This window comes from Actinia tenebrosa, unplaced genomic scaffold, assembly GCF_029948245.1.
Source record: "Actinia tenebrosa isolate PJP-AT-01 unplaced genomic scaffold, QUT_ActTen_1.0 PGA_scaffold3__52_contigs__length_22856419, whole genome shotgun sequence".
In the NCBI taxonomy this organism is placed as follows: Eukaryota; Metazoa; Cnidaria; class Anthozoa; order Actiniaria; family Actiniidae; genus Actinia; species Actinia tenebrosa.
Window position 1 is genome coordinate 22,594,081 of NW_028292580.1, and position 16,428 is coordinate 22,610,508.

General features: G+C 37.6%; 1 protein-coding gene across 1 annotated transcript; it reads left to right on the top strand.

Moving 5' to 3' along the window:
- The first annotated feature begins 2,984 nt into the window (after nucleotides 1–2,984).
- On the top strand, nucleotides 2,985–11,476 carry LOC116294270 (uncharacterized). The gene has a single exon (XM_089035408.1). It carries the CDS (start codon nucleotides 3,571–3,573, stop codon nucleotides 10,264–10,266), a length of 6,696 nt encoding a protein of 2,231 aa, XP_088891534.1. The 5' UTR covers nucleotides 2,985–3,570; the 3' UTR covers nucleotides 10,267–11,476.
- Nucleotides 11,477–16,428: the final 4,952 nt, after the last annotated feature.

Here is a 16,428-nt window from a genome sequence, read left to right on the forward strand (position 1 = left end):
TCAAACATTCTTCGTCCTGCAATTTCCTAAGGCAACTTTTATTTATACTTCTACATTCACAACAGAATTCGTTACTTCGATTCACTCTTGGGCTACTCGAAAGCATAAAATTCACAATCGTGGTGAATGTAGTATTATTTTTAGACTCTTCAGGTCACGAACGGTCTGGGGCTTCGTATTCTGTGTATAAAATCGGAGAATTATTAGGGTCCGCCGCTTTGCATTTTAAATATTATGAGGACTCGTTAGTTGCGAGTAACCGATTTGAATTTGGTTTTTCACTGCCGCCAGTCAAAAAAAGGAACCGGCAGCGACTAATAGAGAGACAAAAAAAAAAAAAAGAATTCCAGCTTGCAGGGCTCGATGCAGCTCGCAACAACCGAGTCCGCGTGTAAATTGCATGTTCGCCGGCCATGGATTCATTTGCTGGAAAAAGATGCGTTCTAAAAGCTTCGACTTTGTATTTTGAAATAAAAACAAGAATTAAGAATAGGTTTGATCTTAATAATTTGCTTCAAACTCTGATAAATTATTTGGAGACTGAACTTTCCTCTAGCAAAATACATATATTGTGTAGCATATTGAACTTTGAAGGTTTAAATTGATGCGGTTAGGCCTCCTCACAGCGATAATAATTTGAGGTCAGTTTATTTATAACTACAGTACATGTAGTTATAGAAGTTTATGGACGAACTTCCAAGTATTTCCGACATTTCAATTTCGAAAATATTAGAAAGCTTCAAACTTCATATTAATAGACTATCTGACTAAATGTACGTACATTCGGTCGATGATTATGCTACGTTTTTCAGAAAATGCTGCTCATTTGATTAAAAAGTGATGTCTAGTTTTTGGGGCACTTTCACTGCAAATGTACTCGGCACATGTACTGTAAATGCTACGTTCTATAAACCGCAGTAAGAACGAAAGAGCGTATTGACCGCGTCCATTCGCGTCCATTCGCGTCCATTCCGCGTACAGTTTGCGTTCACCGCACGCGGTAAAGACGCGAAACAAACGCGTTCGCATGCTGCAATGATTTCAGGCGGTACTGTACATATCAGTGACAAGTATATATTAAGAGGGATGAATACATATACATACGTATATATGGAACATGTGTATAGGTGTATATATACACTTTCCCTAAACCAACTTATTTTGGTGTAAACCTGGCTTGTTTTACCAAATAAGACAATAAAAAAAATAACAAAGCCTGTGCATGAACGCTTGCAAATGTGGTCATACTTTTGAACATTGTGCTGTCAAATGATCATCCAAGCTTCTCTCCCCCACCTCCCCCCTACCTCAGCATATTAAGTAAACTTTCCTTAACCCAACTTATGTTGATGTAAGCCAAATAAGTCATGTAAAAGCTTTTGCATGAAAGCTTGAATATGTGGTCATACTTTTGAGCAATGCGCTGTAAAGTAATCATTCAAGCTTCTTGAAGTCTAACCACTCGCAGAACTAAAGGCAGCGCTTTCTCCTCAGTTATCTTAAGACCCTTGAGTGTTGGTCTGATTGGAATATTAACCAAGACCTCTGGTACAAAAGTCTAACGCTCAAACCAACTGAGCTAACTGGGCGAAAAAAATTTCTTGTAGGACAGCAATGGATGAGGAAGAGGAGCTAACAGATGCGTTGTGGTATGGATATCAGTGTGAATCAGGAGAAATAATGTTTTATTATAATAAAAAGACTGGAGTATATAGATGGGCAAAAGATCTTCCAGGATCTGAGGTAAGCTTATGATGATGATGGTGATATTGGCAATGATGAGGGTGATGATGGTGATACTAGCAATGATGAGGAAGATGATGATGATGGTGATATTGGCAATGATGGTGATAATGGTGATAATGGCAGTGATGAGGATGATGGTGATGAACATGGTGATGGTGATGATGATGGTTGTGATGATGGTGATAATGGCAATGATGAGGATGATGGTGAGGTTGATGGTGATTTTGGTGATGATAATGATGATGGTGATAATGATAATGATGGTGATGGTGATAATGGCAATGATGAGGATGATGATGATGATGGTGATATTGGAAATGATGGGGGTGTTGAAGATGATGATGATGGTGGTGGTGATGAAGATGATAATGGTGGTGGTGATGATTATGATGATAAACTCTTAATTGGGTATCAGATAAAGTATAATTTTTTTCCAATCTGGCCCATACACTGTAATTTGCAGTACCTTTTTGCTTTCTGCTCTTGTCTTATTCAGTGCATACTATAGCATTGAAACAGTAGTACTGTAATATATTAAATATGTTACAGTCAAACAAGCTCACGCATTGACCCCTAGAGTCGATTAATGATTTGAATTTTCGAATTTTGATTTCATTATTCAGTTGAAATTTACAACGTCAAAAACGAAGATATGAAAATTCCAATCAACTTTAAATTCAATATACGACATTTTGATTGGTTAATCAGTGCTAACACAGCCGGAAGACCAAGAAAACATGGCGGCCAGAAATAGTCTTGGCCGTGTTTATGTGCCGGGAAAGCCTTTACCTGATATTATTCGACAGGAAATTGTTCATCTCAGCAATAGTGAATTGTCCAATAAAGCAATTTCGTGACAACTGAAAATTTCTAGTTAGGATTTTGATTCTACCAGACATGTATTGTCCCCTCATTTCCTGTCAAGTTCATTTTTTTGTATTTATTATACAATTACCAATGAAATATCTATTTCGAAAAATTGATATCTTCACACGTGAAAATAACACCATTGCAATGGCTATTCAAAAATAAATGGAAAGAATTGCCTGAAAAAGCCAAAACATACTTCACTGATAATTATATAATAAACAGAATATTACATGGCCGCTCTGAGATACAAATTTTATCTTCAAGTGTTGAAAAGATCTCTCACGAGTGAGCGTAGTGAATGAGAAAATGAAATTCGTATCTCCATGTGCCCATGTAAATTCCTCTATTTATTATTTTTCCACAGACTAACATAATCAGGGTCAGTATTCAGTGACCTACCTCTGGTATCAAGTGACGTACATAGTAATGAAACACAGACTGAAGATTACAGCTGTGAAAATGGATGTTTTTCAGTTTATATCAAGAAAGAGATTAATGAGAATGATACGTATGCAATGATGGATGGCAGAGGGCCCGATGAGATGACATGCAGTCTGTACTCTGTGATCAAAGCAAGAAGCAACAGTGGAATAGGTTTTGTTGATCATTGTTGTGATAAAGATGTCCCAGAATATTCATTGTATGATTCTGTAATTACTGACAGATGTCAATCAACAATTTTGAAACATATGCCAAGTTATAATGATGATGAAGGAAAAGAATTTACAAGTGATATTGCAGTGACTGACAGATGTCAATCAACATTTTTGAAATATATGCCAAGTTATAATGATGATGAAGGAAAAGAATTGACAAGTGATAATGCATTGACTGACAGATGTCAATCAACAATTTTGAAACATATGCCAAGTTATAATGATGATGATGAAGGAAAAGAATTGACAAGTGATATTGTAGTAACTGACAGATGTCAAGTCAACAATTTTGAAACATATGCCAAGTTATGATGATGATGAAGGAAAAGAATTGACAAGTGATATTGCAGTGACTGACAGATGTCAATCAACATTTTCGCATTGTGATCATACATATGCAAGGATGGATAGAAGGAAATGGAATGAGACGGCATATTCTGTGAGCGGTCCAAGAAACAACAGTAGAATGAGTGTTGTCAATGAACACTGTGGTGATGGTGATGAGAAAGAAGATTCATTTGATGATCATAACAATGATGAAGCCAAAGAATCGACAAGTAATACTGCAGTGACTGACAGATGTCAATCAACATTGTTGCATTGTGATCATACATATGCAAGGATGGATAGGAGGAAACTGAACGAGACAACATATTCTGTCAGTGATCCAAGAATGAGTGTTTATGAAGATTTATTTGACAATTCTGCAGCAATTGATAGCTGTCAATCAACATCTTTAACATGGGATTCATCAGAAATCATAATACCAAATTACAATGTCTCAAATTATAATGATGAAAACGGTGATGAAGTACAAGAATCAACCAGTGATGCTACAGTGATTGACAGCTGTCAATCAACATCTTTAACATGGGATTCATCAGAAATCATAATACCCAATTACAATGAAGAAAACAGTGATGAAGTACAAGAATTGGGCAGTGATGCTATGGTGATTGACAGCTGTCAATCAACATCTTTAACATGGGATTCATCAGAAGTCATAATACCCAATTACAATGAAGAAAAGAGTGATGAAGTACAAGAATTGGGCGGTGATGCTATGGTGATTGACAGCTGTCAATCAACATCTTTAACATGGGATTCATCAGAAATCATAATACCCAATTACAATGAAGAAAACAGTGATGAAGTACAAGAATTGGCCAGTGATGCTATGGTGATTGACAGCTGTCAATCAACATCTTTAATATGGGATTCATCAGAAATCATAATACCCAATAACAATGAAGAAAACAGTGATGAAGTACAAGAATCAACCAGTGATGCTACAGCAATTGACAGCTGTCAATCAACATCTTTAGCATGGGATTCATCAGAAATCATAATATCCAATTACAATAAAGAAAACTGTGATGAACTACAAGAATCAACCAGTGATGCTACAGCAATTGACAGCTGTCAATCAACATCTTTAACATGGGATTCATCAGAAGTCATAATATCCAATTACAATAAAGAAAACAGTGATGAAGTACAAGAATCAACCAGTGATGCTACAGTGATTGACAGCTGTCAATCAACATTTTTGCATTGTGATCATACATATGCAAGGATGGATAGAAAGAAACGGAATGAGACGGCATATTCTGTGAGCGGTCCAAGTCCAAGAAACAACAGTAGAATGAGTGTTGTCAATGAACACTGTGTTGATGGTGATGAGAAAGAAGATTCATTTGATGATCATAACAATGATGAAGCCAAAGAATCAACAAGTGATACTGCAGTGATTGACAGATGTCAATCAACATTGTTGCATTGTGATCATATATATGCAAGGATGGATAGAAGGAAACTGAACGAGACAACATATTCTGTCAGTGATCCAAGAATGAGTGTTTATGAAGATTTATTTGACAATTCTGCAGCAAGTGACAGCTGTCAATCAACATCTTTAACATGGGATTCATCAGAAGTCATAATACCCAATAACAATGAAGAAAACAGTAATGAAGTACAAGAATCAACCAGTGATGCTATGGTGATTGACAGCTGTCAATCAACATCTTTAACATGGGATTCATCAGAAGTCATAATATCAAATTACAATGAAGAAAACAGTGATGAAGTACAAGAATCAACCACTGATGCTATGGTGATTGACAGATGTCAATCAACAATTTTGAAACATATGCCAAGTTATAATGATGATGATGAAGGAAAAGAATTGACAAGTGATATTGCAGTGACTGACAGATGTCAATCAACATTTTTGCATTGTGATCATACATATGCAAGGATGGATAAAAGGAAACGGAATGAGATGGCATATTCTGTGAGCGGTCCAAGAAACAACAGTAGAATGAGTGTTGTCAATGAACACTGTGTTGATGGTGATGAGAAAGAAGATTCATTTGATGATCTTAACAATGATGAAGACAAAGAATCGACAAGTGATGCTACAGTGATTGACAGCTGTCAATCAACATCTTTAACATGGGATTCATCAGAAATCATAATACCCAATTACAATGAAGAAAACAGTGATGAAGTACAAGAATCAACAAGTGATGCTATGGTGATTGACAGCTGTCAATCAACATCTTTAACATGGGATTCATCAGAAGTCATAATATCAAATTACAATGAAGAAAACAGTGATGAAGTACAAGAATCAACCAGTGATGCTACAGTGATTGACAGCTGTCAATCAACATCTTTAACATGGGATTCATCAGAAGTCATAATACCCAATTACAATGAAGAAAAGAGTGATGAAGTACAAGAATCAACCAGTGATGCTACAGTGATTGACAGCTTTCAATCAACATCTTTAACATGGGATTCATCAGAAGTCATAATACCCAATTACAATGAAGAAAACAGTGATGAAGTACAAGAATCAACCAGTGATGCTATAGTGATTGACAGCTGTCAATTGGCAAAGGTAGCATATGATCCATCAGAAGATGTTTCAAAATATGTGGATGATAACAATGAAGAAGGAAGGGAATTAACCAGTAATACTGCAGTGATTGACAGCTGTCAATCAACATCTTTAACATGGGATTCATCAGAAGTCATAATATCAAATTACAATGAAGAAAACAGTGATGAAGTAGAAGAATCAACCACTGGTGCTATAGTGATTGACAGCTGCCAATTGGCAAAGGTAACATATGTTCCATCAGAAGATGTGTCAAAATATATGGATGATAACAATGAGGAAGGAAGAGAATCAACCAGTAATACTGTAGTGATTGACTGCTGTCAATCAACAATTTTGACATGCGATACATCAGTACATGTACCAAGTCATAGCAACGATAATGATGAAGGAAGAGAATCAACCAGTAATACTGTAGTGATTGACAGCTGTCAATCAATATTTAGGCCAGGTGATCATACCCATGTAAGGATAGTTGGAGGAAAACTGTACCAGACACCTTGTTGGGTGAGCAGTCCAAGAAGCACCAGTGAAATGAGTGTTGTCAATGACCTTCGTAGTGAAGAGGATGACACAGGAGATTCATGTAATAACAGTGATGAAGCTAGAGAATCAGCGAGTGATACTGCAGTGATTGACAGCTGTCAATCGACAATGGTAACATGTGATCCATCAGAAGATATGTCAAATCATATGGATAATAATGATGGTGCTAGGAAATTGACAAATGATACTGCTGTGACTGATAGATGTCAATCGACAATGGTAACATGTGATACATCAAGAGATATATCAAATCATATGGATGATAACAATGATGGCTCTCGGGAATCAACAAGTGATACTGCAGTGATTGATAGCTGTCAATCGACAATGGTAACATGTGATCCTTCAGAAGATATGTCAAATCATATGGATGATAACAGTGATGGTACTCGGGAATCGACAAGTGATACTGCTGTGACTGACAGCTGTCAATCGACAATGGTAACATGTGATCCATCAGAAGATATGTCAAATCATATGGATGATGACAATGATGGTTCTCGGGAATCAACAAGTGATACTGCAGTGACTGACAGATGTCAATCAACAATGGTAACATGTGATCCATCAGAAGATATGTCAAATCATATGGATGATAACAATGATGGTTCTTGGGAATCGACAAGTGATACTGCTGTGACTGACAGATGTCAATCAACATTGTTGCATTGTGATCATACATATGCAAGGATGGATAAAAGGAAACTGTGTCAGACACCTTGTTGTGGGAACAGTCCAAGAAGCAACAGTCAAATATGTGCTGCCAATAACCATGATAGTGATAACGATGACAGAGAAGATTCATTTGATGATTCTGCAATGATTGACAGCTGTCAATCAATATCTTTGACATGTAATTCATCAGAAGTTGTACAAAATGTTATTAATGATTACAATGAAGGAAGGGAATCATTGATTGACAGCTGTCAATCAACAATGTCAAACATTGGTCCATCACTTGTGTCAAGCGTGGCCGACAATTGCCATGATGTGAAGCAGGAGCCGTGTGATGATTCAGCAGTGATTGACAGCTGTCAATCAACAATATTAAACATTGGTCCATCACCTCTGTCAAATGTAGTTGACAATTGCCATGCTGTGAAGCAGGAGCCGTGTGATGATTCAGCAGTGATTGACAGCTGTCAATCAACAATATTAAACATTGGTCTATCACTTGTGTCATGCATGGTTGACAATTGCCATGATGTGAAGCAGGAGCCGTGTGATGATTCTGCAGTGATTGACAGCTGTCAATCAACAATGTCAAACATTGGTCCATCACTTGTGTCAAGCGTGATTGACAATTGCCATGTTGTGAAGCAAGAGCCATGTGACGATTCTGCAGTGATTGACAGCTTTCAATCAACAATATTAAACATTGGTCCATCACTTGTGTCAAGCGTGGCCGACAATTGCCATGAGGTGAAGCAGGAGCCGTGTGATGATTCAGCAGTGATTGACAGCTATCAATCAACAATATTAAACATTGGTCCATCACTTGTGTCAAGTATGGTCGACAATTGCCATGCTGTGAAGCAAGAGCCATGTGACGATTCAGCAGTGATTGACAGCTATCAATCAACATTATCAGACTGGATCTGCAATCACCATGATGAGAATCAGGAAGCGTGTGATGATCCAGCATCAATTGACAGCTGTCAATCAAGGAAAGGCTCACCAAACTATATTAACAATGAACAAGAAAAAGAAATGAGGGATTACAGATTAGTACATCCTCTGAGGTTTGAACTACGTGCCTTGACTGTTAGACTGGAAGATATTGCATTTAGATCAGATATTCTGGTTAGAAAGGGCAAGAGGACAAGAGAGTTCAAAGATAAAGATGAAAACAATTCTGGTTCTTGTGAGGAAAACCTTAGCAAGGCAAAGAAAGATCACGTGAAGTTCTCTAAAAAAGGCTTGTCACATGGCCAAGAGGGCGATGGTAACAGACAGGAAGTAAACACGGATTCCACAGTAACTGGCAGCTGTCAATCAAAAGATGATCCGCCAATGTGTATTAATGCTGACAAAGATGAGAGAGAAGATTCTTCAGTCGAAACGTCATTGAATGGCAGCTGTCAATCACAATGTTTACCAGGCGGTCCTTCCGATGATATGTCAAACTGTATCAACAATAAAGATGACGAGTCTATGATTGACAGCTATCAATTAAGAGACAGGTCATGTGGTCCCTTAGAAGGTAAATCGTCAAACTCTTTTTCAGTAATTGATAGCTGTCAATCAAGTGCGTCACGTGATGTCACAAGGGATGGTAAAAACAGAGAGCATTCAAGCAGCGAGGTGATTGGTTCAGTAATTGATAGCTGTCAATCAAGTGCGTCATGTGTCGTGACAAGGGATGGTAAAAACAGAGAGCATTCGAGCTGCAATGTGGTTGGTTCAGTAATTGATAGCTGTCAATCAAGTGTAACACGTGATCCCTTGAAAGATACATCTAATTGTACAAAGGATGGCCATAACAGAGAGGATTCAACCAACAAGGTGGTTAGTTTAAAGGGTGGAAAGGTTGGTACTTATGCCAAAAAGAAGGATGTGGAAAAGAAAAGTAAATCAAGGCCTGAAATAAAAAGAAGAACGCGTGGGACGGCTGCTATCACAGGTAAAAAGAGGAACGGAAATCCTGAAACAGAGTCTTCAGGGCCTCCTAAACTGAGGCAAAAACGTGTTAACAACGTCGCAAAAAAGCCTTATAAATGCTGTTATTGTGATAGAAAATTTCAAGGGAAATCTCATTTTAACTATCACACAAAAACACATACCAATACCAGGCCATTCCAGTGTTCACACTGCGACGAGGCGTTCATCTTAAAAAGTTGTCTCAGGACTCACGAGCTTGTCCATACCGACGAAAAACCATACAAGTGTTTACACTGCGACGAGGCGTTCATTTTCAAAAGATCTCTCAGGACGCACCAACTTGTTCATACCCGCGAAAAACCATACAAGTGTTCACACTGCGACAAGGCGTTCTTTTTCAAAAGGGCTCTGAGGACGCACCAACTTGTTCATACCGACGAAAAACCACACAAGTGTTCACACTGCGACAAGGCGTTCAAATGGAATAGTAGTCTTAAATTACACCTGGCAGTTCATACCGAAGAAAAACCTTTCAAATGTACGGAATGTGATAAGGTATTTATGACAAATCAAGGCATGAAAAAGCATTGTCTTCTAGTTCACACCAATAAAAACCCATACCAGTGCTCGTACTGCCACAAGAGATTTAAAAATATGCATAGATTTGAAGTTCATCGTCGTTCACATACCAACCAAAAGCCCTTCAAGTGTTCGATTTGTGGTAGGAGTTTCCTTCAAAACACTAGTCTGCTTACACAAGAAAAGCCGTACAAATGCCCGCATTGTGAAACTAAGAAAGAAGACCAGATTGCCCATACTAGTACAAAACCATATGAATGCCCACTGATTGGCAAGGCATTGACATCAAAGTGGAAGCTTACTGTTCATCTACGACGATTCGAAGCTAAAAAGGAAATAATAATGCTAGACGAATTGTAGAATGGATATAAGAATAGACCTCCTCGGCTCGGGCGTAATGTTGTCCCATTTTAGACCACGTAACATTCCCTAGAGTATCCTTTCTTTCTTTGTACCTTATAAATTCCGAATTGCACTCGAGATCGTGCGATTTCCTAGACAAATTACAAACGAAAAATTGAGTTTTGGTTTACGTCAATCACAGGGGTTTCTTAAACATGTGTAAAGGATATCGACTTCGAATTTCAAACGCAAAGCTATCGATATTGACTTATGCCAATGTCAAACGTCGAACTTCAAATGAGCCGAACCTTAAGACATCAAAGAAGACCGCCTTATTAACTATTGTTTTAATTAGGTTCGGCTCGTGAAGTAAGACGTTTGACATTGGCATAAGTCAATATCGATAGCTTTGCAGTTAAAGCCTGGTTCACACGAGCAACGCAAACGCAAGCGCAAAGCGCAAGCAATGTTCACACGTACAACTCAAATGCAAGTAAATTAAGATACGCATGCGCAGTAGTGCTTGTTTATAGTTCACACGTATTTTCCTTTCGTTTGCGTTTGCGTTGCTCGTGTGAACCACGTCTTGCGTTTGTGCTTGCGTTTGCGTTTTCTCTGGTTCACACAAAAACGCAAACGCAAGCACAAGAAAATGGAAAATTTTTCCATTCCTTGCGTTTGCGTTTGCGTTTGTGTTACTGTAGTTCACACGTAGTTTTCTTGCGTTTGCGTTTGCGTTGCTCGTGTGAACCAGGCTTTAATTTTGAAAAAAATTATCCAGTGAAAAATCCACAGCGACAAGAAAAGCATGAGATAAGAGCAACTGTTTTTGCACGTGTTCACGTGAGTATTCACGTCAGTCTTGGTGTAGAAACCACTAGAAACGATAGAAACCGTTTTGATTGACCTCGACCAAAAACTCAATTTTTTGTTTGTGATGAAGGTCTAGTTTGGTTGCTTGTGACTGGGAATCGCAGTATATTTAGATAAGCCAATCTTGAGCCAACGTTTTTTGAAATATATGTATCCAGTTAAATCCCATTTTATCCCATTTTTTTTCGATTCTAGTTCTAACTGTGAGTTATGACCGTATTTATGACTGTGACAAATGACTGTGAGTTAGTCGTTTGTCAAGGGCCTTGCGTTTGATAACTTTTGTATGTAAATACCTCTTATCCCTCTTGTAAATAATGTCATCATCATCATGAATTAAACCATATTTTTCTAATGTCGGTATTTAATTAATTTTGTTCATATTACCATATTTAAGTGTATCGTTCAACCGTATGTAGAGTACCTTTTTTTCAAATGACTCTTCAAAAAAACCCTGGATCCGCCATTGATATTTAAGTGTATCCTTGACCGTATTTAAGAGTATCCTTTTTTCAAATGACCGTATTTAAGAGTATCCTTTATTCAAATGACCGTATTTAAGAGTATCCTTTTTTTCGAATGACCGTATTGTACCGGTTGAAAGGACAAAGCTTATTCTCACTTATGAATATTGTCCTTCTAAGTGGTATTTAAAAAAATATGAGAAAAAAGTTTTAAAATATTGGTGGGATTTCACCAACTTAAAGGGACTCTGAGGTGTCAGACATTCCTTGAAGCCTTTCCTCGTTCGCCACTTCTTCTAGCTCACTGTCCTCGCTCACACTTTCATCGGGTGTATTATATTCTTCTCCTCAAGCAATTTCCGGCTCAAATTGATAAAGAACAGCCATACTTCCATAGCGAAATTTGGTTGATTCAGCTCCAGCTATCCAACATGTTCCACTATCTGACGTCATCACAGCCCAGGCATCCCAAGCCATCAAATCCGCGATATTCCACAGGGAGCCCAGCTTAAGTCATTTCGCAACTTTGACGGACGATATCACCCCAAAAAACGCATTTCATGGAATTTTCATTTCGATTTTCAAAATCAACAAGGTTTGATGTACATTTTAAGCTATGATGTGTCTGGCACCTCAGAGTCCCTTTAAGAAATTACAAAAAAAAAAAAAAAAAAAAAACCGATTCTACTTTGCCATACCCCCGAGACATCCGCAGAGCTGAGGCGGCGTATGGACTTCGGACCTGACGGCGATTAAATCCTTCTGCCCTTGGGTGTACGAATTACGCCAGAAAATGTTCTAGCCGAAGCATCAGGGGAGAGACCAGCCGGCCCCCAGACCATATCGGCTAATCCCTTGCATCTCTGCCACGCACGGAATCGGTTGAAAATGTAATGTTAAAAAGTCTAGTCTATTTGGTGCATTGTTTCCACGGCTATTGTTATGCTTATTACATAGAACCGTGGCTCAGTGGTAAAAACTTAGGCATCGAAGATACTGAGTCAAGCCCGTTTGGGGAGGGTAAGTATTTGGATGGGTGACCTAAACGCTATACCTACTCTAACAAGCTTTTGTTCCTAAATTTTCTTAATCTATTAAGAAAAAATATAATCTAAGGAGAAAAAAAAGGTAGAGCTTGAAGTGTCACCATAAAAACTGAATAGAATACTTCAAATCGATTAGAATTCATTAGAATTCCGTGACTAGATAGGGAAAACAAACACGTCAATTTGGACCAGATAATAATTAGAAGCAAAGAAAAATAGCTTAGAGTTTCTCTAAAAAAAAGTACAGTACTTTAATTCCTTTTCATTGAGAAATTGTCAAAACTTAAAAACTTCAGCTCATTGGCGTTAATCAAAACACTTTCGATTATCGATGTCTTTTCAATGATTGGAAAATGCATGTTCTCATGATTATTACTTAACGTATCCAGTGAAAGGACCTTTGAAGCTCCAACTCGTTACCTATATTCGTTCACTAAATTTTCTTTTTAACTCAGTATTTATCGAATTTTCTTTTGTTCTGCTTCAACAAAACATTTAACTTTCCGTTTTTGGAAAAAACATTCTTAGAATTTATCTAAAAACGTCACTTCCTCATGATCACGTTGTCATTACTAGTTCACATCCAGTGAAAGGACCTTTGAAGCTTTTTATCAACTCTTGAACCATATTCGTCCATTGAGTCTCTTCATTAATAGAGTGCAAACAATAGAGTACAAACACTAAAAGTGTGCAACACTTTGGACTATTTAGAAGTAAATAGTGCTAATTAAACCATAGAAAACAATAGGATTAGCATAATCTATCAGTATTTAGTGGTATTTATGTTACACACTTATAGTGTTTGTACTCTATAGCCGTAAAACTTTAGTAATACTAAATAGCACAATTTCATGTAAATTCCGTTGTTTTCTATTGTTTAACTAGCACTATTTTGTACTATTTAGTAATTAGTGTTTCACGGATTAATTGTTTGCACTCTAATAATTTTCTTATTATTTTGTTTTGGTGTTGACCAAAATATTTAACTTTTATATATTTAACTAAGACTGCGATGTTTTTATTTCTGGTGGTAAACGGTTCCATAGTCTGGGCGCTGCTACGGCATAGCTATGCGCACCATATGACTTAGTACGATATGGAGGTTGTTTTAAAATTACTCCTTGTGTGGCACTCCTTAGCTTACGAGTAGGTTGGTGTATTTTGAGAATATCACTTATATAGGATGGAGCGATACCGTTTATAGCTTTGTATGTGACCGTTAAAAGCTTAAATTCAATTCTTTTGGCAACGTTCAACCAATGAAGACGATTGAGTATAGGTGTAGGTATAATATGGTTAGGAGTTGATTAAAAGCTTCAAAGGTCCCGTTTCACTTTACTTGAAATTCTTACTACATATTAAAAATACTCATGCCTTTGTTTGAGAAAAGGTTGAAAGGCCAGTCTACAGGTGTAATTCTCTCACTTTAAAATGACAATCTGGCTTACAAGTTGAATCCGAACAATTATAGAAATGGGGTTGGGCTCCCTGTGGTATATGAACTTCGCTAAACCACAGGCAGCCCATACATTTAAGTAGACTTAGAAAACACACACAAATACATACCTATATATCTTTAAAGACACATAACGTTCACTGCTCGCGTTTTCTTTTTCTCTTGCATAGCATTGGTGTGGGAATAACGCACAGAATATCCATCCCTGGAATAAAGAATTTAGCTGAATTTCCTTTACCCTTTGCGGTATCTCAGTGTAGCTGTACGACCGCTCTCTTTCTGTTTTAGCATGTTGTCTGGCACGACCACAAGCCCGACGGGGTTTATAGTGTCTTTTATGATTTCCTTTTTGATAAAGAGGAAAATAAATGCCAAGATAAGTGGAAATATATTCACAGATTCTCACTGTGTACACTTTACCGTTTCCTTCTCGAAAATCGCCATATTTGAGCTTAATCTCTAATAATAACTACGTCAAAGTAATTTTTCTAGTAATGCTAGATTTTCCAACTCAATTTGAAGTCGAAACACTAAAGAAATTTTTTCTCAATCCGATACTCCACTTAAAAAAAAGTCCAGTCCAAGGAGTAAATCCAGGTTCTGATTTTCCACAATTTTGGATTTTAGCACTAAAACTACCAAATTCAAAAAGAGGAAGTGAAATAGGTATCAGTGGTGTCATTTGGTTAGTTTTTGTCAAAGAAAAGGAATGGTTTTACGAGCTTCAAAAGTATCAACGCCAAGCCACTTGTCACGCCATTCCTCACACTTTCCCTACCCCTCACGGGACTAATTACTACGATTATACTTTTGGCGGTAAAAAACTGTAGTTGACTACGCAGATTGAAAGATTATACACTGCTATTATTAAAGAAAGTAAACGAGAGGGATAGGATGAACCTATATAATAAAAATACTACAGAGGTACTCCATGAGAGAACAATACTGATTTGTTCGACTCGACTGCACCATGGTAAAGACCTTTTGACTAGCTCCTTATCAACTCCTACACCGTAGATAGGACACCAAAGTAAGCTTACTTTAGAAATTAAATCGATCACAGATGGTGTCCCTCTGAAGCGTGTGACAGAGTGCGGAGTAGCGAGTTTTACAAAGATCACAACGCATAAAAGGACACCACCGAACTAAGCTTGTTTTCTCTTAGATATTACATCGAAGAAGGCGTCCCTCTGAAGCGTGTGAATTTCACAACACTCAAAAGGACACCAAAGTAAGCTTGTTTTCTCTTAGATATTACATCGACAGACGACGTCCCTCAGAAGCGTGTGACGGAGTGTTGAGTAGCCGGAGTTTAACAAAGATCACAACACTCAAAAGGACACTTATGATTTTCGAAGAAAAATTGCAGCCTCAGCCTCACCTGCTAAGTCAGGGTATGAGCCATTATTAACTCCATGAACACGTCATCCAAATCCATAAATCGGTACTCTTGTGCAAGAATGCATTTTTCGCGAGATGAAGAAGATAAAAAAAACACCTTTACTTTTATCTTTTTTCATCCCGCCTTTTTGTTGAGGCCCGCCAGTTTTCACTTCTATAATGCAAGCATTGGAGACAAAATGTGACATGCGCAGAGTGTATGCGTATAACTCACGGTTAGACGAATCATTGACTTGTCGGTGCATCCTAGGAATGCTATTGGATTAGCGGTGATTTCGATCGCTGTGATGGGATGCTGTTGTCATTTGGGTACCGTGACGTAACATGTGCTGAGATAATTTACAATAGAAGAATATTTGTGAAGAATATTCACGTGTTCCAGTCAAGGTCCGGCAAGTTTCAAAGTGTTCGTATTGTTAAAGTTGTCCATTCTTTACTTTACCGTTGGTATTTGTGAATATTTAGACACTGATTCGAGGCTAAGCCTGAGTAAATGAGTCTGTGATCAAGAAACACAGCGGTAATTTGGAATTCGAAAAGGGTCTATTCTTACGTCGACCCCCAGCCTCGCCGGCCCCATGCAGAGCACCACAGGAAGCCCGGTCTAGACAATACGAATAATGAGAAAGATGAGAAAAACTACTAATTTGCGCACAACTTAAATTGTAAATTCATATCTCTCCAAAAATATTTTAGATTTCGGCGATTTTGATGTCTGTTTTTTAAGTCTATTTGGAGTCAGTGTTCAAGAGTTTTTCATACCTCGTTCACACCAAGAGAGCAGATAAATTAACATGCTCTCTTCAGTGTTCACACATGTATCATATAAATCAGTAAATGAAACCACAAATCGAGATTTTTAAATGTAAAAACGAAACAAATTCACCTTTTAATTCCTTATTTTTTACAGTGTTAAAAAATATACTATTTTCGGTCTTCT

Excerpts from the sequence above, each read along its gene's own strand:
- LOC116294270 (XM_089035408.1), top strand. The coding sequence starts at position 3,571 with ATGCCAAGTTATGATGATGATGAAGGAAAAGAATTGACAAGTGATATT.